The 27,405-nt window shown below is 44.1% G+C and overlaps 1 protein-coding gene across 1 annotated transcript in view; it reads right to left on the bottom strand.

Moving 5' to 3' along the window:
* Nucleotides 1-27,405, bottom strand: part of dag1 (dystroglycan 1) — a 52,762-nt gene that overhangs the window by 8,053 nt on the left and 17,304 nt on the right. Inside the window, exon 2 of the mRNA XM_056391889.1 lies at nt 14,692-15,468. Within this exon, the coding sequence (XP_056247864.1) occupies nt 14,692-15,135 (444 nt within the window). The 5' untranslated portion in view covers nt 15,136-15,468. The remainder of the gene's footprint in view (nt 1-14,691; nt 15,469-27,405) is intronic.

Genomic DNA, 27,405 nt, shown 5'->3' with positions numbered 1-27,405 from the left:
CCAGGCTGTAAGAATGAAGGAGTCTGAACCGCTTTCTGGGAAGCTATTAAGACGGTTCCGAGGGCAACTTAAGGGCAAAGGCGTAACATATAGAAGCAACAATCAGAGTAACTTTACCGAGCGGTATGATAATCTTTCAAAGCACCTGTTAAATGGCTTGTTCGAGAACTTTACAGCAGGGAAATCACGTCTTATTCACCTTCTGAAAAGACTCCAAGTCGGACCAGTTTTGAGTAATATGGCTTTTGAGGAGGAACACAATTACTTTAAGTACCATGTACAATGAATGTTAGCGTTGACGGCATTAAAAACCCAAAGCACCGAGAGATAAGAGCCTTATGGATGGTTTTAAAGAATGAATTGCTGACATGTATAAAGAGGCCTGAGCATTGGCTGTCACCCACAGTGCCAGTACAGCAGAAAGCCAAATCCATTTTGCCCGTCCAACCCCCCCCCCCCTTGACATAAAAGACTTGTTAATTAGAATCAAATAAATGATAATCTCATCAAAGTTAGGGCTTGTTTGATCATCTTTTTTTTCTCTCTCTCTTACTGATGCACACGCACGTCAGCCGTAAAGCCACCGTGACTATCTGCGCTGGGAGATACAGCGATGGGCACTGTGGTGCAACTCGGCTGAAAACGTATTTGAAGTCTATATGAGCGACAGGCATGAAACACTAGGAGACAGTATCACATATCACTGGCATCATCCTTGTTTCACTCTGCATCACTGGCCCCGCTCTCTCTGCCTTCTCAGCTATTTTGTTTAGAGTTACAGTCCTCACTCGCTGAGAGTAGCTGCTTTTTGAAGTAAGACAGGATTACAGCCCGGACAAAAAAAAAAAAAAAAACTCAGACAGATTGCAAAGTAGCCTCAGTGCTGACGGTTAATGTAATAGATGGTGAGTCCAATGCCAAAGTGTTGAAATGTGTAAGAAGCTTTTGGTTATGGAAGTTTTTTTTTTTTTTTTTTAAACCACAGTAAAAATCAAATTTTAAAGTTCTAATTTTATGATATCCTTGATGTTCTTTGACGTTCAAACATGGACGTCTTACTGCATAATTAACAAGTCTTTAATTAAAAAATTATTTTTTTCTTCTTCTTCTTCTTCTGTTGGTTTGGTGCGACATATATCTCTTATTCCTACCATGAGATCAGTGGTTGGATGTAACTAAAGCAAATTGACTCAGGCACTGTGCTACTTTACATTTTTATGCTAGTTTATACTGTACTGCTACGTCTCAGGGTGAATTATTGTACTAATTACTATTCTGACAGAATAAAACATATGATCAAATTATAAAAATACAGCAAATTGTTTCAGATAAACTACCCAGCAGTCAAAGAGCTCAGAGCTCCACCTGCTACAAATTATTATCATTATAAAATGAGAATGGCCCTCAATAGAGCGTACACCTCCACCAAGACAAATCAATCCTACCACCTCTGAACGTGATCGGATCTCAAATGTGTTCCCGATGCGTCTTGGGTGCGTTCACACCTGTACATAGAGCTGCTGGCTTGTGACACGATCACCTGAGGCGGATGTTAACGCTACGTCTGAACAGATCTAATCTCATAGATCTCGACACCACGTCTTAATTTTAAAATCAAGATCCAAACATTACTCCCCGAGAAAATGATGAAAAAACTTCCTATCGTGCGGGATTGAAGACAGTGATCACATTCCTGGATTTGCATCCTTTACCGGATTTGCACCAAAATGTAATGGGCGACATCCCTCCACCAAGTTTAGTGTGAATTGGTTCCGTAATTTGGTGAAATAAAAAGTGGAGGTATCAATATAACACTGATGGGAGCCACTCAACTACATAATGAGTACATTTTGAATTTTAAGATGAAGCCCATGCAGGCATCATTTAGCCCCATGTGTGATGATTCACCTTCACAAACACACACACACACACACACACACACACACACACACTTATTATCCCAAGAGACGTATAATCACAGAGCTCTGTCAATGAGAGAAAGTGTGAAGAGTCAGAGACAGTCAGCTAGACTTAGATATTGACAAAGACACGGAGGCAGAAGTAGGGATGGAGAGAATGAAAGAGGGAGGTCAAGCAAGAAGAATGAGAGAGAGAATGAGAGAAAGATCTCCTAAACATAGAGAAATTACGAGGAGGCGTCGAGTCTCTCAGCCTTCAGGGGAAAGAAAGCAGCTCATTGTTGCAGCAAGAAGAGAACATGGAGAAAGGAGGCCATTGTTACCGGGCTGACAGCTTAACAGATAAGCCTCATATTTTGGAGGAGGCGAGGGAGGAGGAGGAGGAAGAGGAGGTGCAGGCGGGGCACACCGTTGTGATATGACTTGGGGTGAAATGAGACTCGGCGCGAGTGAGGGAAGGGGAGGAAGGAAAAAAGAGGGAGAAGGGAGAGAACGGGGAGGCACGGAGATAAGGAAGAGAAAGGGAGGATAGGTTTTATGTATGGGAGGAGGGAGGGAATGATGGACAAGGAGGGAGAGAGGGCAGATGAAAAGAGAATGATGGAGAAAAAAGAAGGGGAAATGAGAGACACGTGAAACAGGGGAGGTGAGAAGTGGAGCGAGACAGAGAGAAACCCAGTGCTGGGCGAGTGAGAAAGAGGTAGCATACAAAGAGAGAGAGAGAGAGAGAGAGAGAGAGAGAGAGGCGAGAAACAAAACCTACAGAGAGAAAGAGAGAGGGCGTAGAGGGAATTGCTGGCATAGTCAAGTGTTTCCAGTGGAAAATGTGAGGCGAAGAGGGGAGGGATGGATGGACGGAAGAGCTATAGAACGAGAGGATGGGTGGGGGCTCCGGGTGGCCGACAGGCGGATGTTTATGAGGGAAAAATCCATCTTACAGCCCATTTTCTACCGTTAAAAATTCATCCGTGGCCCAGGTTCACAGCAGGCACATTCACACACTTTAACGGTGCAATCTTGGAATGGGAAATATATGACCTGATCAGTGACGGCTGCGAACCACGCGATTCTCAAATGTCAACTTGGTGCAAAAATAAAAACAAAACAAAAAAAACAAACCTCGAATTATTATTATTATGTTGTTGTAAACCTCCACCAACCAGTCAAGTTGCAGGAAATATGGTCAACAACCTCCCCTTCTGTTCCTGAGTTGCAGCTTTGAATAATGGCCAGAGGTGGTTTTGTCATTTAAACCAAATCTGAAGAAATTCCTCCGAGGTGTTACTGAGAAAATTTCTCAACAAGCAAAGCAAAAGATTTGACAGTGAGTTTTGGAAGAGATTTGATTTGATTCATGTAGATCCACTTTAACTCTGCGACTCACAGCACCACCTTTATCCCAACAATAATACTACATTCCTTCCATCACACTAAAGGGTCAGTTTTCCCAAATAATCAAAGTACATATAAATATACACTTTCACTGGTATGTGGTTCTCAGCGCTGGTAATACAATATACACACTGTATATCTAATTGGACTTTCTATAGACCTCACTGTAAGGTTTTTTTTGTGACTTAAATATGACCTTAAATACCTCGACATAAACCTGCACGGTCTCAAGGTAAGTAAAGAAAATATGTTGTGAGTTGGGTGAACCGTCCCTTTAAGAGGAGCTTAGCGTTGATAATGGTGTAGGTATAATATTGACCTTTTAACCCTATTCTTCAATAAGAGCATCTGCCGTGCAGTAATTATATATTACCTACACAGTAAAGAGTCATTTTATTATGCATTAATGGATCCTCCAACATAAAACCCATAATGCGTTTCCAAAACTCTGCGCGCTTCCCAGTCCACGTCCGACATAAAAGCACATCAGTGGAACTTGAGTTATGAGACTTTCACTCCACAGTAATACAGTTGAATGGAAATGCAGATTGCCAGAGATGAAATACGTTCCAGCAAAAATATACCCTTTCTATTAATAGGCCCCATTGTAGGACGCTGCATTGTCAGAAATCCACAGGAAGCGGCTGCATGAGGAAGACATTAACAAAAAAAAAAATGTCATTCAAATGTTTGCAACTGCTGCACAATACAAGGGAGAACTTTGCAGATGTATCCGGAAGAAAAAGCAGAAAAAAACAAACATTCAGTCAGGCACATGTGCGTCCATTAACTCACACGTGTCTCAGATCCACAAATACAACCCTGTTATACTGTCATTAAAGTATGATGATGGAGAGGGCTCTTAGCTGTAAGATCTGTGCTATAGTTCTCTCTCTCTTTCTCTATTACACACACACACACACACACACACACACACACACACCCCCTTTGGTTGCCAAGACTTGCTGCAAAACTTATAAATCCCCCCACCCCCCAATCTCCTTCTATGTCTCTACCTCTCTCTCTCTCTCTCTCTCTTTAGTTTGCAGTTTACAACGATGAGCAGATTCTCAGGAGCCAACAGGAGCTGTTCATCTCCAGCCACAGTGTGAAGGTGTGAAGGCAAAAGACTGGGAGGGTACGCATGTGTGAGAAGAGGACAATAATCGTAGAAGAGTGTGTGTTTGTGTGTTTGTGTGTGTGTGTGTGTTCTGTTATGACAAGGACAACTAGAAGGCAAGCGAGGAGACGAGCGCACAGCTTGCTGCCTCTGCAGCAGTCATCCAAGGACCAGTTTTTGGCTTTGCAAACACAACGATACCTCACTACCCACTGTGCTACGCTGGACACCGGGAGGAAGGAAAATAAAGCGGAGCCTAAACAAAGTTCCGGCGAGACAGATGTTGTGTGTGAGTGTGTGTAAAAGAGAGAGAGAGAGAGAGAGAGAGAGAGAGAGAGAAGGAGTGTGAAAAGGAGAGAGAGTGGTAGAGAGGAGAAAGTGAGGAGGATGGACGAACATACTGGAGGAATAAGGTGAAAGACACGCACACAGGCAATAACACACTGTGTATACTATTTTTACATGTGTGTATGCACGAGTATATTTGTATAACCCCTGCTTGGAACAATAACACAGTGCGAGTGTGTGTGTGTGTGTGTGTGTGTGTGTGTGTGTGTCTGTGTGTGTGTTATCTCTGTCTCAGCACGTGGCTCGTTTTCCGCAGACTCTCAGCTTCAGCTCTGACTAATGCTGCAGCCCCACCAAAATTACTCACTATCATCAGCATGCGCGCACACACAAACGCACAAACACACTCACACACACACACACACCAAATATCCTCACTAGTAGAAAATGTTCTACTATATTTTAAGTCTAAAGGGAAACCTCAGCTTTACTAAGAAGGTAGAACAGCATGTATATATGTACACACTCACAGACAGAAACACACATACACACACACACACACACACACACACACACACACACACACACACACACACACACACACACACACACACACACACACACACACACACACACACACACACACACACACACACACACACACACTCTGTTTTTCTGGCATGCCCACACAAATACTATTTCATTTCCCAAGAATAAAGACTGGTGCAAATTTCTGAGCTGTGCATCTGTTGCAGTAAACGAGGACAAACTAATTGGTTTGTTCACAATTAATTCTCTTCTGCTTTTATCAATGTGTTTTTCTGATTTTCATTTTTGCTTTATGGCTCAGCAAATTATCTCTCTCTCTGCGGATCTCTTCCATGTCTTCTGACAGAGCTGATTGTTCACACAGTATGTTGCAAACTAGGGCTGCAACTGATGATTATTCTCCACCATCAATTAGTCCTCAGATTACTTTCTGGATGAATTCATTATATTTGTTGGGTTTCTTGTTTTGTACAAGCAACAATCCAAACCCAAAGTTACTCAGATTTATTGATAGGATTGATTGAAACATCAATCATTAATTAATCAGTCATTAAAATAGTTACCAGTTATTTGTTTCAACTTTCCTCTGGTTCATTTTCTAAACTGATTATTTGTTTGATCTGAAAAATGGTTTAAATGACTGAAAGATCAACCCTCAAGTTACAGTACGGAAACTGAGAAGATCAAAGGAGTTGAAAAATACATTTGGGCAATATCCAAAATGTAATATCTTGACACAGTCCAGCCCAAATATATTGTTATATTATTGTATTTTATGGTTCATGTATAAGTGATGCTGCCACTTAACAGCAGTTCTAAGTTTTAACCTGCTTAATGTGCAACCCAGGAAGTGAAATGAGGGACTCAGCAGGAGGGACTCTGCAAAACTGTAAAAAAACGATTCATGTGAAAAATATCATGATATTCGATATTATCACATATTGGCTGAAGCCTAGTCGCCAATTATGTTTCTATCCATCGACTTGTTGATTAATCAAGTAATAATTTCAAATGTTTTGCAGAAGAATTGATCGGTCACAATCCCTTTACACTTCACTGTAATAGCAAAATGTCTTGGTGCTGAGATGTCAGCCCCTCTCTGCTTTGAAAGTTTGCAGTAATGACAGGACTGTGTATTGTTCTGTGCGAGCAGTGGAGCAGAGGCAGATGCACCGGAGAGTGATGTGAGAAGCAGGGAGAGCAGACTGATACACAGTCAAAAGAGTACAGTAGAAGAAGCAGCTGCAGGCCATGTCAGAACACTGTTAAATCCATTGTGACACAGCTACAATGGAGGAAAATTTGACAATTAAGCACATGTCATCCAAAGTTAAGTTCCCACCATTTCTTCTGACCAGCGAATAAAAAGAACTTAACTACAATTGGATTTACTCCTCCTTACATTAAGATGTTTGACAGACTCACTTTCCCCTCCAATTGTCTTCATCAGCGGAAGCCGACAGGCTGACAGCGCCCTTAAAGAATAATTTCTCCTCCTGACGCAGGACTCGGCCGGGCCCTCGCTTGTCCCTAGGTCAGCAATTATCCCCCCTTTTTTCTTTGATGCCGTGTGAATAAAACATTAGCTATCTTTATCCGGCTAACGAGCCATAGTGCCGACACAAACCATTAAATCTTAAACACATTGCTTTGGGATAATGAGAGACATGATATAGAAGGGCCCTTTCTTTCTTTCTTTTTTTTTTTGAAGTGGTGGAGATGCAGCGGCAGCTACAGCCTGAAGAAGAGATGGAGGCTGGTCACAAAATCAATACGGTTTGAGATGAGAGGAATAACATGGAGAGTTTCATTCCAAATTGAGACTTCAAGCGTTTTGAACACACAACTCTTGTAAGAACAATGTTACTGTAGGAAAAATGTTTGATTCTGTATTGACACAGCAGTGTAGTTAAGACTCATTCAGCCAGCTGCCTGTGTATTATGACCTTTACAGGATGTCCGCAGCTCTTGAAAAAGGCTTAAAAAGTATTGAGTTCCTGAATAAAAGCCTGCTTTTCTGCAGCAATACATCCGGTAATGATCAACAAACTGCTCTGTGAAGAACTGCCTTCCTTAATAGGCCAATCTTTAATCACAGGGTCCAGCATCTAAATATAATCCGCTACTGTAACCTTCACACACCAAATACGGCCTGCCTCACTAAGCCTGGAAAACCAATGAAAAGCAGCCTGGCGCGCTGCAACTCCTGCTTCCCCATTTGGGTGACAACCAAGCGTGCTTGGAGGATACTGGCTGGTCCAAAAAGCTGCGGTTGCTAGGCTACAGTAGGGACACACCATAACAACATCAGGAGACATCCTCTAAAATGTTGAACAGTCGCAAAACCACCAAATTAGCACCTTTTTTTTCTTTTTAAATTTTCTTATGGAGGATAGGGAGTCAAACAGTGGCTGTTTGGCAGTAATTATGTGTGCTAAAGGTCAAATGGAAATTACACCCTGAAATCCAACACTGACATGAAGGCATCAGCGCGACTCGGAGCAGAAATCGCCTTCTTCTCGGGGACGGGGGGGACGGGGGACGGGGTGTTTTTCCAGTAGAAAGTATGTCAAACACACAACCCTTAGCTAAAAACTGAGAAACACCAAAGTATGAATGAATTTTGCGGGAGCATATAATTTGGAACATATGAATCAAAAAAGGCCTCGCCTGCTGTATGTTTAATTACATAGCAACATGGCCACCACCAATCTGGTGCCAGTAAACCGATCGCAGCATGCTAGCTCACAGCTAGGGTGACTCATATGTTCTGGTGTGTGTGTGTGTGTGTGTTTTTATCTTTGGGCTGCCTCCTCCCTCCTGCTCTCTTAATACCAGTTTTCCACTGCTACCCTGCCAGCTAACAGCTACGGAGCTGCGGGGACTCGTAGGGTGAAGCTCGCTGTAAAGAGGGATTTCTTGATACAGGACAAAAGAATAATTCCTCTCTGCATTATGAGAAAAAGAGCCTTGAGAATCAGAATCAAAAAAGTTTTTAAAAATGTTTTACAAACTAAACTGTGAGGGGAGATGAAGTGAATGGAAAGAGGGAGGAATAACAGAATGATGGTTGTGGTTTAATAAAAATAAAAAAAAAGAAAGTGTGGAAGGAGTCCTGGAGAAAAGCAACAAGTACGGAGGAAAAGAAAGAAGGAAAAATAATTGTTGCTTATGTTGCAGAAAAAAAAAAGAAGCCAGGCTGTAGCAGCTGAAAACAGAGACAGACGGCTTGCTGATGTGGAAGAGGAAGGAAGAATGACAGTGATAAAAAATAAAAAACAAAGAAAAAAGAAAAGGAAAAGAAAGGGGGTTCCTTCAATTAGAGGCAGAGAACGGAGGAGGAAGAGAGAAGAGTGGAAGTTTAACGAGACGCCGGGAAGACGGGGAGAAGGAGGCAGAGAGACGGTGAACGACAGAGAAGCAGAGGAGGAGCAGCAGCAGCAGGAGGAGGAGGAGGAGGAGGAGGAGGAGATAATGAAGTGAGAGGAGAGGGGAAAAGAACGCAGCGGGGAGGAGAAGAGAAAGTTAGTTTTCCCACCAAAATGCCCCCGGGGGGAACAGCCCTTTACAACAGCAAGCTACTGTCTCCATTCATCAAGAGGGGAGTGATCCAAACAGCTAGTCAATGTGTTCTGACAACCACACACACACACACACACACACACACACACACACACACACACACACACACACACACACACACACACACACACACACACACACACACACAAACTCTGTTTTCCTACTAATATGCATATATGTATGTGCATAAATGTATTTTTATGTACATGTACATACACACACAATATTTGCCATAGTGTCATAGCGACTCACCCACACCGCACACACACACACCGAACACACACACACACACACACACACACACACACACACACACACACACACACACACACACACACACACACACACACACACACAGACAGTTTAGAGCAGAGTAGCGGGAGAGACGTGTTTTACCAAATAAACTGTTTGTTATCCAGGGTTTTTGCTTTGGGGTGTGATGTTACATAGAGAAACAGGAAGATACAGACAGTGGAGGAGGGTGTGTGTTTGTGTGTGTGTGTGTGTGTGGGGGGGGGTGTGTGGGGGTGGGGGTGGGGGTTTTACAGAAAATAATTACAAACCGGTTAGCTATGAGTATCTCTCTTTTTAATCTGCATGCAAACACACAGTCAAAAAATATTCACAAAGGAATATGCAACATACGCTCATAGGCACATCCACAGAGAAATACACACACACACACACACACACACACACACACACACGCACACACACACACACACACACTGAACACAATCGCTGGACTGTAAATTTGGCTTTTTCCGAGAACTAAAGTACAAAAGAAATTTTCAGCTAGCGTCAGTTATTTCCCAGAATGAAAGCCGGGGAGGGAGGGGTGGCCGGGTGGGTGGTTTGGGGGGATGGGGGGTACGATTGCCTGCCAGCCAGCCCATCAGCCAATCAGCTAATTACGCTGGTAATTGTGGTAATGAGGCTATGGAGGGTACTCATCTGTTGGCCAGAAACCCCAGTTCTAGCGGCCACTTCCATTAATAACAGTAGACGGAGCAGCCACCACAGGCGCTCCGAGTCCCAGCAGCACCTGCATACAGATGCTGCCGCCGCAAAGGTCCTGCCTCTTCACCTGAGTGAATTATCACTGCGCCGCTGTCTCTCTGCCCCCCCCCCCCTCAGAGCACATGGTTTCCTCTGCAGCTCTCTGGAGTTGGGTGTTTTGTAGTTGGAGCACAGATTCAAACCTTTTTTATTTATTACCAGACTAAAAAGTTTCAAACCATCCACTTTAAAAAATATTCAGACAAGGTTAACTGGCCACAAGGAGGAGTGCACCAGACATCACATTAGAAAAACAGTTTTGGATCAAAGAGAATACAAAATAATTTGCCTTAACTTTTCTGGTGAAGGATTTTCTGCACAACAACATCTGAATGATATTTTAACTCAATGCCACCATTCACACAACCTGTAGGTGTGTGTTCACATACAGGTACTCCTACACCTCTGGTGACAAAATAGACTGAAGACGTCAACCTCAACCCCAGGTACATGTGCCGACTCATTTTGACATTTCATTTGTATATTTTTTTGATCCGTCAGATCGATGAACTATTCTCTACTCGCGCCTCTGTACGTCTTCGTTCTTGCTGAAGCGCAAAGACAAACAGAAAGAGAGAAACGGGGAAAGAGGGAGATGCTCGTTACTTCAGAAGACGCGGACACGGTTGATATTAAACGGACAAGTCAGTTCTCAATTTCAGCCGGCGGTCAGTGAAGCTGCTGCCACATGATGAAACAAGTGAGGGAGGGGCAGAAGCAGCAGGTCCCAGCGTGGTAAGAACAATATGTCACTGAGCAACATTAAATAAATGCAAATGTTGTGTTAAATAAACCTTAAAAGGCTGCACCCATAAAGGCTCATACAACAGGCCAAGGCAAAAAGCCATTTATCACAGATGTTATTGTGTTTAAATGATGTGTTTGTAAGATTGTGCGCTGTACTTCCTGTCTCTGTTCTCAGGTTTGTTTAATCGCACTGCGACCTCTTTAAAACCACCTCTTCCTCCTCCCCCTCCTCCTCCCCCTCCTCCTCCGACGTTGACGTCTCTGCCCACCCCGGCTGAGAATCCTCAGCTCTACGCGGTGTGAATGGATAAACGGCGGTGTATTCACTGACGGGGGGTTGGGGGGGCAGACTGCTCAGCAAAAGGTGAATGGGCAGGCCGGGCTGTCACGGAGCTAGAGACCTCTCAAATTCTGGCAGATTTTCATAAGAAAAGGCCATTAGTATGAGTGCAACGCCAAGCACAAAAATTGATTTGGCCTTTCGCTCCACAACCTTGAGCACCGACCTTCGAAATACCTGAGGGGGCGACTCACAGTTAAAGGGGGGGGGGGGGGGGGTATTTTGTAATGGAGGACGGGAGCAGCAATGGAGGGGAAAGGCAGAGAGCGCTGCAATTAGAAAAAGGAAGGGGAAATAAACACACTCTCTTGAGGCAAAAGGAGGAAGGAGGTGTTGAGTCTTTCACAAGGACACTTGAACAGGACGTATGGACACACTGTCCAGATCTAATCTCTGACCTTTCATTTGCAGGATGGTGGATTCTCATAAAAGCTGTTTCCTAAGGTCATGATCTTGTTCTCTGTTCAAGCCTCTTTTCATCTCTGCATTTCTCTCTCTAAAAAAAAAAAAAAACACCTCTATGTCCTCCATCTCTCCTCCTCCTCCTCCTCTCTCTTCATTATTCCTTCCCTAACACTTCGCCCCATCCTTCTGGCTTCCCTTTTTTTTTGCCCACGCTGTCAACTCCTATTGGCTCTAATAGGAGGCCCCGCAGCTTACAGTGTGACAGACATAATCAGGTTTGGGTGAACAGCTTTCGTCTGCGGGACAAACGGAGAAGGAGGGAGGAAAGACAGAGGAAGAGGTGGAGGCAGAGATGGAGAGGGTGAGAGGAAGATGAGTAGCAGGATTAAAAAAAATAAAAATAAGGAGAAGGGGAAGAGGAGGAGGAGGAGGAGGAGGAGGAGGAGGAGGAAGTGTGGAGCATGACTGCAGTGTGGCAGGTGGAGACATATCAGGAGGAAAAGAGTCAAGAGGAGAGGTGATGAGATGTGATGACAAGCGAAGGAACAGAGGGAAGTATGTGTGAGGAGAGAACAAGAAAAGATCAGAGGAAGAAGAAGAAGAGCAGGCTTCCACAGTAACGGTTACATTATAAAAACTAACCTCCACAGCCTCGTTTTATCTGCATCTCCACAAGCTTACATAAGCCGAGCGACTGACCCAGTGGGGTTTCATGTCAACCGTCGCATGAAATATACATCATGTCCCTTTAAATTCCCAGACAGAAAACACATGCCGCACGCCGCGTGCCAGGGAGGCTGAAACTTCTGCAAATAGCCTCTTACTTCACCCGTGTAAACTGGATAAAAACATTTACGATGAGTGAAGATCATTCCCCTAAAAACCTAACCGGACACACCCTTTGGAAAGAGACAAAATAACCGCTGCTGATGGAGGCCTTCCTTTTCAAAAATGATATTTTTTCGCGATAGCAGTTACATCTTTCCGCAGAGTTTGTGCGTAAATGATCCGGGTCTTCTAATGGCAGTTTCAAGTACGAGTTGTATTTTCATGCTGCTCGTCACTGGGGAATTTGATTGATATGATCTGATGTGATTTGACAGGGGTGGAAGAAAGGAGCAAGAGGAGGAAGGGATGGGGAGGGAGAGATAGGACTTAAAAGCAAAAAAAAAAAAAGGGGGATGGAGGCCAGGAGGAGAGGAGAGGAAGTAAGCAGGCAGGATATGAAGCTGGAATGTGATGGAGGGAGATAAGGGAGGAGATGATGATGATGATGATGAGGAGGAGGAGGAGGGTGAGAGAAGATAGGGGGTTTAAAAGTGAACATGTGATGAAGAAAAGGAGAAAAAAGAGGGAGGATGGATAAACAGGAAGGTGGGAGTGATGACTGGATAGAGGAGACGGCGATGGTGTGAGGAGGGGGAGTGTACGATATTAAAGGAGAAGAAGGGGTGAAATAGATAATGTTGGGTGTGAAAAAAAAAGTGTGTCTGGAACAATCGGGGGAGGGGAGGGGAGGTGGGTGATGGAGAAGGATGAGTTCAATTTGTAGCTGGAGGTAAAGTCTGAGAGGGTGGTAGGAGGAGGAGAGGAAGATAGAGGGAATTAATAAGAGAGAAAAGAGGGGGAATAGGTGGGGTTAGGAGACAGAGAGGGAAGAGATAGACAGAGAGTGTGTGTGTGTGTGTGTGTGTGTGTGTGTGTGTGTGGGGGGGGCTACATATATTATAGAGAATTGGTCATCATGGAAAATGCGGTGCAATTAAGAAAAAAAGGGCGTATTGCTCTGAATGGCTTCTGATGCTCGTTGCCTCGGGGCAGGTTTTGAGCGATGGCGCACGGTCGCATAATTTCACTGACATATTTTCTGTTTTTGGGGGGAAAATGGCTCCTTTCTGATTGTTCTTGGAGTTCATCTGGAGTCAACCCACTCATTTAGGCTGAGACACCTCGACAACCCCCGCCCCCCCTCCCAGATGCTCGTCTCCAGCCGTCTCCATGTGACTGCTTCTTTTTATTTGTGAGTGTTTTTTTAATATAATCATGGGTCGCTGATTATAACACGGTATCTTTTAGGATAATGTAAGAGAACATATCTTAACCGATGTGTTTACTGGCTAGAAGAGGGCTGGGAATGAGGCCTGTAACGTGAGTCAGTAACAGACCTGCTGCTGTTTCGCGCTGTGACTGAACTGTACAGCTGAGCAACCTGATCTGAGTGATAAAGAATACCTGGGGGGGGGCTGCTTTTTCTTCATGTTTACATTTCTGTCGTTTTATAATTTCTACGTTTTTTTTTTTCACTTCTGAAATAAAAGTGACACGTCATTTGTGATCTGACAAACAGCACCCGTCACACCGGGCGGGAATCACATCACACTGAAGAAAGTGAAATCTGACAGAACATTTTACATCTTCATCCACATGAAGAAAGTTACTCTCAGTGACTCCTGAACACAAGGAGCCAGATCCTGCTCTATACATCACACAGTCTGACGAACCATCAGCCAATCAGGACAAAGGTCTGACGTCAAAGTTGAACGAGCCTATTGCCTGGTACGTATCCTGTGTGTGTGTATGTGTGTGTGTGTATTTATCACAGTAACGACACACAGCAGTGACACTGGTAAACCAGTATACCGCCCACCCCGATCATAACCTGTTATCTGATGGTGGCCATTACCCCGAATGTTGGAATAATAGACAGCTTAAAAAATATACTTAACATACTTTTATTAGCTTCATATTTGAGGGTTTTCCTGAACTGTATGAAAATATCTTTATGTCTCAAGAAGAAGCCTCTGTTTGAGGTTTTAGAGACCTGAGCTGAAAAACATGGTCAAATAAGGAATCTCACACGGTCTGTAGCTGTGAGCAGCGTTGACAGGAGTCTTTACTCAGTACTTCCTCGCCCAAACCGAAAAACACCCACAAAAATCTCTGTGGGTTTCTGCGATGGGAGACGGTTTGTTCATAAGGGATGTGACAGCAGGTTTGACCTCTCCGAACCCTACGTCAATGCTCTACGTCTGCTTCTGTGCCTTCATCAAATGTGCGCCCAGTTTGTGTCAAAAGGAAGTGTAACCGCTTTGATACTTTTCTACAGGTTCAGAAGAAAACGATCAGAAGAAAAAATAGATTTAAAAGGGAGAAATTGAGTTGACTTTGCCGCAGTGGAGTCTGCAGGACGCCAGACAACGAGAAGGTAAAGCTAATTTTACCAAAAACACAAGAGCTGATGTGGAAAATAACGGCGGCGAAAAAACAAGCCGGTGATGCTGAGGACTCACCTTGACGATATCACCCAGGTAAACATCCTCCATCTTGTTTGGCACCTTCATCTGGAAGATTCGACCCACCACTGCTGAGGAGTCCGGGAAGGCAGTGGGCGCCGCCGCGTTCTGCTGAGTCGCTGCCGTCTCGTCGCTCTGCGCGGCGACGGCGGAGGCCTCCATCGCCCGGATACCTGCCGTCACCTCCTGGAAATTCCGCAGGAGCGAGGACTGCATGGAGGCCTCCAGCTCGCTTCTTCCACCCACACTCTCGCTTCGTTCACCCGCTTCCATTAACACCATCTCGCCCAGCACGTCGATCTCCACCTCTGCGCGCACCGGCGGATGGAGGCAGCCCGCCGCGGCGAGAAGCAAGCCCAGCAGCAAGGCTCTAGTCCTGGGTAGTCTCACATCCAGGCCCCTGCTCGCCCCGAGGCATCCCAAACTTAGTTTATTGTGCATTCTGTTGCCTTTTGTCGGCCTGTCACTGCAAAAAAAAAAAGACGGAGGAGGATGTCCAAGTCGGAGGGGGGGACTTAGGGGGGAGCATGCACCCCTGACAGATAGAGCAAATCCTTCCTTTCAAATCTCCCTCCCTCCCCTGTCCTTCTCCGCCCACTCTTCTGCCCAAAGGCTCTTCTTCTCTTCTGGCGCCGGGCAAAGAATCTTCCCTCCTTCTTCTGTTCCACCTCCTCCTCCTCTTTTGTCCTCCTTTATTCGGCCTCTTCCCCTTCGGTCTTTTGTGCTCACCCCTCAGAGGTTTAGGAGTCCCATTGCGCCGGGCACCTTTGAGACCTGTAAGGAGACAGACAAGAGGGAGAGACACAGAAGCCACGGTTAGGGGAGTTGCTTGCGGAGAAAAATTGCAGCTTCAGTCTCGTCCTAAAAAACGAAACACCTCGACTTTTAAAAGAGCCTCGCACTGAATCTAAAGTCAATCCTCTCGATAAGTTCAGAACCTTAAACTGATTCGTGCCACGCAAATCCCATTGTCTATAGAAATCCATCATGAATGGGGGGAAGTGGTGGTGGTGGTGGTGGGGGGGGGGTATTATCAATGCTGTTGGGTAATCTGATTAGTTACTTACAACAATTCTGGCTCTCTCTTCCACCCTCTCTCTCTCTCTCTCCTCTCATAAGCTCACATATCTTTTCTTTTTTGACGTCAGACTAGAGAATGAAAGAGAGAACAGGGAGAGAGACGGATGTAAAGAAAGGGAAGTGATGGAGAGAGAGAGAGAGTAAGATGGATAGATGGAGGGAGGAAAGAGTGAAGGTGATATACGGTGGGACCTTGGATTAGCCGAACAATGCCGAACCAGTCAAAGCTTTCTTGGAACCGCTAATGAATGCATGCCTTCGCTATTGTGAGAGGGGTCAAACTCAATGTGTGTGTGTGTGTGTGTGTGTAGGTGTGAGTGGGGGGAGGATGAAGAGAGAGAGAGCGAGTGAGCATGTGTTGATGTGCAAGCTACTGAGTGCGTTTGAGTCTATTGTGAGTGAGGAGGGCTTGTGAGTGAGGGGTTTGTTATTCATTCAGCTCTTTCATGGAGGAGAGGATCCCTGTGTGTGTGTGTGTGTGTGTGTGTGTGTCACAACACAAATGATTTCCCCTGAGGGCTTTCGTTAGGGAGAGATGGACAGAGAGCAGGAGAAAAAAAAAAGAATGAGAGAGAATGAGAAAGAAAAAAGAAGGCAAGAGAGAGACCCCCACTGTGACTCCATTTTGCCCCGTAGCAGATGCCCGCTGGAGAAAGTGAAATCACCGCGGGAATTCCCCCGGCAACAACAACACGGCCTCCCAGGTAGCTTTTGACCAAGTAGAAAAGACTCTTTCTTGCTGCTCCCTCGCCCTTGCCGCGCTTCACCTTTGGACAAAACTTTGTTTTTAATCACGAGCACCGCTGTGCTAGTTTCCCTGCTGCTACAGCTTTTATCCCAAGAGTCAACTTTCAGGAAGCTTTGACTCAAAATAATGTTCCTTCTTTCCTCTACTACTTTAGTTTTTTTTTTTTTTACCTTTTTAGCTCTTGTGAAAGTCAAGATTTTTTTTTTTTTTTCCCACTCTTTGAATGTTATTTTTCATTGATGTCACCTTGGAATTTACAGAACTATTTACAGCGTTAAACTTTTACCAAGCCCTCTCAAAAGTAGTCCAAGATGGCTGCCAGGGATAAACTCCATCCCTTTCATGTCGACTACCTTCAACTGCATTGCCACGGGCTACATCCCTCCTATTTCCCCTTTCCCCTTATTGCTTTTTCCACTGTTGTTCAGTCTGTCATCTGCTTCCCTTTTCTTTTTAAGGCTTTCACTCATCCTTTCATTGCTACTCTCCGTCTCTCCTGCTGTCAAGATGTTTTTCTAGTTCTTCTTTTTGTCTTCCATCCCTCGCACAGCTTTTCTTTTTCCAAAAAACATTTTCTTGCTTCTTCCTGTCCTCCTTCTTCCTCCCCCTTCCTCCAGAGACCTAAGGTACGCCACACCTTCTCTCTCTCTCTCTCCACTCTCTAAACCCTTCAAGGCCGTTTTTCTCTCTCTCTCTCTCTCTCCTCCTCGCACTCTCTCACCTATCAAAAACACAGCCCTGTCTATTCATCGCGTGACAATAGGGCTGATGATGGCGGAGGAGTGTCGCTATGAAAGGGCCCGCTGAGCTGTCTGTGCCGCTGGATAAAGAAGCACTGTCATCGCAGAGAATGAGGGACACACACACACATACACACACACACTTTACGGAGAAGTAAAGAAAAGGCTGGGAGAGACAAGAAATCTTCCAACTCGAGAGCAGGACAGAAAGCTGTCATTAACTTGACACCTACAGCACCCCCACCCCCCTCCCGCCCCCCCCACCCAAAAATGCTCTCCACCCACCTGGCGCCACTGATCACTCTGACACAGATGGAGAGATTGTTGAGGGAGGAGGACAAGGATATTTAGGATGAGTGGAGAGAAGAAAGAAAAGAAAATTAAAATTTTTGTTTCTATGCTAAAGAAAGTAGAAGAGTGAAGGAAAAAGAGCTGTTTGGTCGAAAAATATTAAAGCATTACCAATAATATTGTGTAATGTGTGAGTGTGAGTGTGTGTGTGTGTGTGTGAGTGTCCATCATCCACGGCTAAAAGATCACCATTTAGCCTCGGGGCGCTGAGGCCAATTGTGGGGAGTTATGTGTGTATGTGTGTGTGTGTGTGTGTGTGTGTGTGTGTCTCTCAACTGAAACTAGTTCACCGGGTGCCATGGTGACACCTTTGTTCTGAACAGGCACTTAACGATGTCCGTGTGACTCACTCCCTATTGGTCAGGCTTCTTTCGGGAGCCTCTCTTTGCCCTGCAATTACTAAACCAGCGAGTGCTGAGATTTATGGTGGAACTTCCCCACATGTTGATCATGTTTGGGAGCTGAGTGGGCGGGAGCATGGGCAGGGAAAATTAAAAGCCTTATTTATTCTGGCTGCCGAGATGCACTAAACTGCTGCTCGTGGAAATATCCAAGCTTTGCGCCGATGTGATGTCTTTAGGATGACTGATTTATTGATACGGGTCACACAGGGTAACTCTCACTGACACAGCGAGCTGAGCACTGTGTTCAAAAACTAAATCTTTTCATAATCGTCCACACGTTATCTTTGCTTCACAAAACCAAGGGTAATTAAATAGGGGGGGGGGGCTTATCAGACTAATAGTGTAGGTTTCTGACTGAATATAAAAGGTAGTGTGTTCACTGCAGGAGCTTAAAGTCACTCCCTAACGCTTTTGCAGCTTGGTTTTTATTAATGCAAAAGTTAATGTGAGGCTAAGGTCGATGTTTTCTACTGCTTTTTTTATGTGAGATGATGATTTTTCTTTCAAAAAATAAATAAATAAGTAAATAAAAAATCCTGGAGGTTAATTTATTCTCTCTCAATCAACAGCAGCTGCGCAAAAAAAAAAAAAAAAAAAAAAGAAATGAAGCAATGCTGTGCAAAACGAGCCAAAAGTAATGGAAGCGTAATGACAGCAGGCTGGTGGGGTAAATGAGATGTCACATGAAATCCACTTTTAAATGTAAAGATGGAGTCTCAGACTGTTATATGTTGGTTTCTATCCAAAGAAGGTGTCACGATGTTCTTTATGAGAGCCTCAGTTATTAAAAGTCCCATATTATATAAAGTGAGACATCCATGTGTAGTGTGATTATAGATCAGCTCTAGCTTCTATATTAATACTGTGAAAGTATCAAAGCCTCAGTCCACAGAGAAATGCACACAGCCTGTATTCAGAAACTGAGCCTTAAAACCAGCCGTCAGGACTTCCTGTAACTTTGTGATGTCACAACAAAGAAGTCACTGCTCTCAGCCACGCCCCAAGCCCCGCCCTCCTGGACCCACCATCCAAACCTTGCAGGATTTGATTTCTCTGAGTGTTTTTACCTGAAATCTGCTATATTTTTATTTGATCACTCAGAAATCAGTCAGCCAATCAGACAAGAGGCTCCTCTCTTCTGATTGGCTCACTGACCTGTTGTTACTAGAGCTCCAGAGAGAAGCCTGAGAGAGGAGACGTAAAACTACACTGAGATGGTTTTTGATTCTTAAAACCACAAATATATCTTCTAATGGATCAACACTTTAAATAAAACACAGGAAAAGTGTAAAATATGGGACCTAAACATTAAAAGATCACAGCTTCTGTACATAATTGGGCTTTTGTTGGTACACAGTATTCCTATATCTCAGCAGAGTAGTCAGAAAATATTGAAAATGTCTGTGACAAGGTCTCAAAGCCCAAGATATCATCTTCAGATTGCCCAGGCAACAGTCCAAACCCCAAAAGTACTTAATTTACAACAAGAGAAAACAGAGAAAATCAACAAATCCTCACATTTGAGAGTTTCCAAAGGTTCCAGAAAACGTTTGGCATAATACTGAAGAAATAAACTTGTTAATAATTAATAAATTGTTTGCTAACTTTCAGTTAACAGTGAAAAACGATTAACTAATCACACAGCAGATATGCTTTGCAGACTGGCTGCAGAGATGGAGAGCAGCCCAGCAGACTTTTATTTGGAACGGTGGCACAGATTATTACTGCAGGATGAACAGGGTGTGGTATCACCATTGCCAATTAGCGAGACATTTTGCAGGCTGTAAATGTTGGTGGGTAACGAGGCATAAAACACACTTCAGCTATCTTTGGGGATGAAAGGGGGGGTGGGGGGGAGGGGGTGCGGCATTTAGCCTGTTATTAACACAGAGTATGAAATGCATCTGCACTTTGGTAACTATAGATTTCACACAGCAGTTTTCACATTGTGTCCTGTAACTGATAAGAAATCATCATCTCGCAAGCCTCCCATTCCTTCTCCACTTTTAGCCCCAGTGTCTCATCCTCCTCACCCCCCCCCACCCCCACCCCTGCCCCCTTTTTCTCTTTTACCTTCCCACCACCTATCATGTCTCCTCTGCCCTCTCCCCCTATTTCCCCGTCCAAGCCCATTCAATAAATACCCCGCAGAGGGAGAGAGGCAGTAAAAGCACGCGAGTGTCCGGTGTACTGTTTATTTATAAAGATGTCCTCGCAACCTGAGAGCGGAGATGGGGTGCAGGGGAGTTGGTGTCGTGTCTGGATATTTATTTTTATCGCTGAGCAGCAGCTAGTGTACGACAGTCTGAAAGAGAAAGATGAAGAGATGTTTTAAGGTATCAGCTTGGGTCGACCTGATGATAACAGACAGTTGTGGCATATACTGTATGTAACCCGCTGCTGTACACCGTAGTTACGTTTCAAAATAACTCAGCCTTTGGAAGATTTTCAAAACTCAAATGTTCTGTTCGGGGGGTTTTAACTGTATAACATAATACCACTGGTTCTCAGCCATTTTGCCTCGTGACCCATGAAAGCAAAGCTATGTCCAGTTATTTCCAACCATATGCCACACATTTCATCCTTCTCAACAAAGTGGTTGATAGTCTCTGCTCTTTTCCTTTCTTCTTCTTTTTGTTTGGATGGGGGATAAAGGAGACATCCTGGGCGGTACCATGAGGCTTGTGAGAGACTTTAATGCCGTCGCTGGGGTATGATGAAGAAGGAGGTGATGGAACGGAGGACGAGGACAGGAGGAGGGAGGTTTTGGAAGCACCAAAGGTAAAAATTCTGGAGAGGCTTTGATTCCTTCCCATGGGAGGAAAACACACACAAAAAGGCTCTACCCAAGGTAGGAGGAAATTCATGTATCAAACACACACACACACACACACACACACACACAGTTTCTGACTTAATAAGCCGAGTACACTGTAAGGATTTAGCGTTTTCTCAACAGAAGGCAAACAGCAAGACGTCCAACATCTTAAACAGCCGCTACAATCTAAACACAGCAACACAAGAAGTGCACCAGGGACACAACATCATCCTGCAACAAATACAGTAACAAAACCCTCAACATATCCATCTGCTGACTGATCCATATGAATCTGTGGTGTCTTGTGTTGGTCAGACTGCGGTAACAAAGTTTTAAAATTACACAGCACTGCAGCTACGAACTTTATAACCCATGTTGTGTGCTTTCCCTGGCTTCCATACACAAGTACAAAAGTGGCACAGCGCAACAGAGACTGTTTAAACCTCTGAGGAAATTCCTTCTCTGGAATTCCCCTCATCAGCCAATAAGGAGACAGAGACGCCACTCAGAGGCCAATTAAAGGAAAGGAATTCCCCAGGTGGTGGCCAATCAGAGAGATAGACATCTCGTCAGAGGAAAGAAACATTAGCACTTCGGTGGCACTTTAAACTTCTGTTACTCCCTCCTTCAATCTCGCTTTCACTTCACGCTCCTCTGCTTTCTCTCTCTCTCTCTCTCTCTCCCCGTTCCTCTCTCCTCCCGTCACCTTTCAGTCGCCCCAAAGTCACAGCTGATGCCTCTATTATTGGCTCAGACAGGACGAGAGAGGCCCGGGAAACTGAAGGAAAGGAGGGGGAGAGAGAGAGAGAGAGAGGGAGAGAGAGAGAGTTTCTAAAAATGGTCGCATTCCTGAGGAAGCTCCACCAGACTGACAGGTGACACTGACGCCATGCAGCACACAAATATTACTGCACACACACACACACACACACACACACACACACACACACTGACTTCTAATGCTAATCTGCAGATTCACAAAAAACAAAAAATATATTTCTTAAATTTCTTTCGAAGAGGAGCGGGGTGCGTCTGCGCTAGGAACAGTGGATACAGAGTTCCCCGCTGTGACACGCCGCAGGTTGTATTTGCATTGCAGCCATTGAGCAAAAAAAAAAAAACTGGGATTACAATGCGTCTACCTTTACAATAAGATTTAGATATTTAGCACGGAGATTAGGCACTCTTTAGGCATTTAGCTGGCTCTCGCACCCAGAGTGATTTGCAAATGTGTAAATAGGAGAGTGAGATTATTCTTGCGGTGTGAGGATAGAAAAAGTCAGCATTGTTCTTTTATAGTGAGTGTGGGAGAGAGAGAGAGAGAGAGAGAGAGAGAGAGAGAGAGAGAGAGAGAGAGAGAGAGAGAGAGAGAGAGAGAGAGAGTGTCTTTGTGATGATTTCGACCTCATTATTGGAAACGCATGGATGAATTTCAAAGCCACAGCGTCAGGAACAAAACTGTTAAACTGTGACCTCAGTGACTGCACAATCTGTGCAAACTCATGTTCGCTCTAAAAACAAACTTATTGTGGATGAATTCAGATTCCTCTGTATTCCCACTCATAATGACATTTCTAATTAGCTTGGCTGCGTTCACGAACGAAGACGATCCAGCTCCAGTATAATGCAATACAGTCCCAGAAATGCAATCAATCATGATGCAAATCCACCATCCAGTCTTTGGGGGGGGGGGGGGGGGGGGGGGGGGGGGGCCTGGTGCACTCACTGTTAGCAGCTACTAAGGCGAGCGGATGGGCCATATGTGTGAACATAAGGCGGCGAGGAGAAGGCCTGTGTGTCATGCCAACACTGAACCAGCTCAGCCTGAAAACACTCCCAAACAACCCAGTGAATTAACAAACCGCGTTCACGGAGGAGAGGAAAACAGGTAGTGGAGGGAGAGAAGATGACTGGAGGGGGAGGAGGAAGGAGGAGATAACAGAAATACTGATAATGAAATTATAATTACATGTTAACTTCATTTTCTCTCCCACTTTCTAATCGGTAAAAACAGATCCACTTTCTGATTAAGCTTGGGCGATATCCAAAATTTAAAGGTCCAATATTTTACACCTTTTCTGGTGTTTTATTTCAAGTTGAATTGCCCATAATGATGATATGTTGGTGGTTTTAAGAACCAAAAACCTACTTAATGTAGTTTAACATCTCCTCTCTCAGGCTGCTCTCTGAAACTCAAGTAATAACAGGTCAGTGAGCCAATCAGAAGAGAGGAGGCTCTGAACCTCTCTTCATCCTGCAAGGTTGGATGGTGGGTCCAGGTGCTTTGTTGTGACATCACAAAGTTACAGAAGTCCTGACAGCTGAATACAGGCTGTGTGCATTTCTCTGTGGACTGAGCGCTTTGATACTTTCACAGTATTAATATAAAACCTAGACCTGATCTATACGATATGAGACCTTTTAATCCTCGTGATGTTTTCAAGCCAAAATGTCACGATATCCAAAACATATCGTGACATTCAATATTGTTAAATATCGCCCAAAGCCCAAAGCCTATCGCTTATCCTGTGAGTTTTTGAATAAATTGCAAACTACTCACTTATTAATTCTACAAAAAAATGAAAATATCTAATGACACAAATAGGCCACAGAGGAGATAAGAGCAGAACAAAAGAGCAGAGCGGTGGGTGTGAGGAGAACAAACACATGTTACGGAGGTTGAAAAGTCCGGCGATAAACAAAATAAAAAAAACAGAGAGTTCTGAGAAATTACAGGAACGGCAACAAGAGAACCAGCGGAAATTTCCGGCCACTCCTCAGTCAGCTCTGGCTTTGATACCAGAGTTGCTGAAATCTGTGTGTGACACGACAGTTGGAAACAGATGTGAACCTGCCTCATGAAACACAGGGGGTTCTGGGAAAAAGACACGGAGTGGGTGAAAAAACATGACAGAAGGACAAGAAAACACCAACATCACCTCAGACCGGAGTCTTGGGTGGGGGGCGAGGGGTGGGGTGGGCGTTCGGTGGCTCAGATGTAAATATGATCTATCTTGAAATTAACACCACACATGAAGGTGTAGCATCCATTTTGGGACATGCAGATGTTGAATCACGCTGGATGATGAGAGGCACAGATGTATATGCATATGTATAAGAAATCTGAGCCAGTGGAAAAAAAAAAGAAAAAGAAAAAGGGAGCCGACGTGAAATGAAAGTCTCGTTCATGTTTATTGGAACGCCAAGCATATGAAAGTTACATAAGTGAGGCAAAACCATTCACTGTTTTTGTTTTGACTTACTTCCTGTGTTATCAGTTCCACTCTGCTTCAGTAGACGTATGTAAACAAGTTCGGGTTTATTTCCTTAAAGAAATAAAAGCATCATTTAGGTGTGGATGATATTTTGAACTCCAGATGTACAAAGACACAACAGGGAAACTGTGACCTGACATGGGTGTAGGTTTGGCAGCTTTTCCGGACCTCCCAGTGTTCCCAAAAACACAACGGGGGGGTGGGGGGGGTTTATTGTATTCTAGAGTTACACAGACGACCCGCAGCGACTGGGACGCCATTTATTATCTTCAAAAACAAGATCCTTATCTATCAAATAATCCTTTTCATCGCAAAACAGGATTGTCTTTCCACAGTCGGCGTGGCAACCAAACCCCACTTTGTTGTTTCAACTGTGACATTAGGAGGCAGTTCGATGCAACATGTGAACGTCGCTGAGATGAAAGACACAGATCAACATCCCTGCTGCTTGAAAATATTAGTTCATATATTTTTGTGTAGGTTTCAGTTTCCTATAGTGTGGAGCTGTGTGTTCCCTCCTGTCGCTGTCGCACGTTTACAAAGCCTGTTTGTGCCCCGCAGGGCTCAGTCGTGCTTTAAGTTCCTCGAAATGAGGATTTAATTTGAGGTGAAGCAAAAAAAAAAAAAAAAAATTAAAAAATTAAAATGAAACCAGCAGGGCAGAATCATGGGAATTGCGGTTTCTTTTGCGAACGCAGCCAAACACACGTCCACTTTGATTAGAGTTGTGTTTTGGAACGTCGAAGCATCAGCGCTTTCGCTCGCTCGCTTACAAGGCTAATAGGCTTTTGAGAGAGAGGCAGTGCGTGTGTGTTTGAGTGTGTGTGTGTGTGTGTGTGTGTGTGTGTGTGTCCGTGCATGTGAAGGCTAACAGCTCATGAGGGGAAAGTGCCGCGATGCTTTGCGCATCTCAGTAGGCTAATTATAACACTGCAATCGCTGCAAAAATGAAACATGAAAGAATTAACAGTCCGAGAGAGAGACAGAGAGAGACAGAGAGAGAGAGAGAGAGAGAGAGAGAACAGGGGGAAACACAATTGTTGTTAAAGAATGTGTAGGTAGCAGGAGTAATTACATTTCACTCCAATTAGACTGCTGAAGTTGTGTTTTCTCTCTCACACACTTATCTCTCTCCCTTTGTGTGTGTGTGTGTGTGTGTGTGTGTGTGTGTATGTGTGTGTGTGAGACTAACCTGTTAACTCAGTATGTTTCTTGTGCAAAAAGTAGCCAAAAGCTCTCGACAATAACACAAAGATGCGTCACTCTCATATCGTGCTCCATAATTCAAGGTCTGTGCGTGTGTGTGCGTGTGTGTGTGTGTGTGTGTATTTGTGTGACCCTTGTCCTACTGGGACCACCAACTAAGACTTGAGATACACTGACAGCTGGGGGCAGCTGGTCACGTGTGTGTGCGCTTGGTGTGTGCGTGTGTGTCTGTTAGATAGACAGCTGGGGACAGTTGCTTGTGTGACAGAAAATGACAGCCGGGCAACAAGAAAGTTTCTATATGCTCCAACACACACACTCTCTCTCACTCTCTCTCTCTCACTCTCTCTCTCTCACACACACACACACACACACACACACACACAGACAGACACACACGAATGCCCTTCCCCTCTTCGACTCCTCACCCCTTCAGACAGTACTGCAGACTTGCTAATCTGTGCCCTTTAATCCGAGGGTGCGCTTCAATCCGTGAACTTCCCCTCCCAGGTGCCATCCAATTCCCTCCGAACGTGCCCTGCCTTCCCTCCCTTTGACAGCTCTGATAGGGGTAAATAACCTAAGAGTGACTATTTTTAGACTTTGACTTAAATACAGTCGGAGGAAGTTCCGGTGAAATAAAAACTCATCCCAGTTTGTAATTCATTCAAATGGAGCCATTTTTAAAACTGACTGACCTTCGCTCATCGTTCATTTCAGAGGCACAAGCAGCTCTCTGCTCAGATACACAGCTATTTCTGTGAGATGAGTAAGCTGATACGCTTTATTTTGATATTATGAATCTGATTATGGGGATATGCGTCTCATTTTAGATTAAACAGTCTGACACAGACAGAGTAATGCATCCTACACAAAGTTAAAACTCCAGAGGAGCTATGGACTCTCACTTTCACTTTATATTATGAAAGTGTTGAATGAGGATAATTCAACTGGATGTAAAAGTTTGAACACTAGTTGTTTTTTTTTTTTTAAATGTATAGTTCACTTGAACGATCACTAGAGCTTTTAGCAAACAGCAAACCCACAAAACAGAAGCTGGGTTACGTGTTTGTCTGGCTACATGCATCTGTGTGTTGTGTGTTGTGTGTGTACGTGTGTGTGTGTGTGCACGATGGTGTGATGAGTTTGCAGTGATAGCCATCGCTTTCCATCCCCCGGTGATGCAGGTCATCAATTCTCATCTCCGTGTCTGTCCTATCCGGCTTACACCACCGAGTTATAAATACACAACCAGGCAGGAAACTAACCAGTCGGCAAAATCAGCTCATAAGCCAGTCGGAAACGAACATTGATAGATACTGACCGTACTGCGAATTTGAACCCTCTTACAACATGTATTAGCCAGACGACCATATGTTGTTATTTTCAGAAACGATATTCAAAATTGAAAACCTGGGTACAGATATGGATGGCAAATATCATGATGTGATATATTTTTTTAAATATAACTTGTTTTTTTTAAATAATACTTTGTGAAATTGTTGCATTTTAATGTTTCAGTTATTTTTTTAAATAATTAATATAATTCTCTAATTGTATTTTATGTATATTGGCCACATGCAAAGGTACAATGTACAGTAAGCGAAGCGGGGGGGGGGGGGTATTGCAATATTTGATATCCTTGAGTATCAGCCCAAGCATATGACTGTCCAATCTATATGCAAGTGAATTATACTATACATGTTAATACAAAATAAAAATAACAGCAATTTGAAATTTTTTATCTGCATGTCCCCAGGTTTTCAACAGGTTAAATATCAGTATATGAATGGGGAGAGGAGAGGTGTCAGGGGTCCAAGAATTTAAGAACCGTCTTGATGAGACATCCCGCACTTAAAGACTTATTTATAAGTAGAAATAGAATAAAATAAAAGATAAATAAATCGGTGGAAATAGAAGTAGAGTGCCATTTCTTCCCTGCCAACTGAGTCACTCTGTGGGAAGAGGTTACACACCGTCAATCAGAAATCTACTTCTCAGCCAGTCAGCCACCATCTTACTGCCAAGTGCCAGCAGCCAACAGGTCAGTAATCAGTACCGACATTTCTTCATGTATCGAGTCAGCAAG

The sequence above is a fragment of the Seriola aureovittata genome, chromosome 2, assembly GCF_021018895.1.
Source record: "Seriola aureovittata isolate HTS-2021-v1 ecotype China chromosome 2, ASM2101889v1, whole genome shotgun sequence".
Classification (NCBI taxonomy): Eukaryota; Metazoa; Chordata; class Actinopteri; order Carangiformes; family Carangidae; genus Seriola; species Seriola aureovittata.
This window is presented reverse-complemented; position numbering and strand designations above follow the sequence as displayed.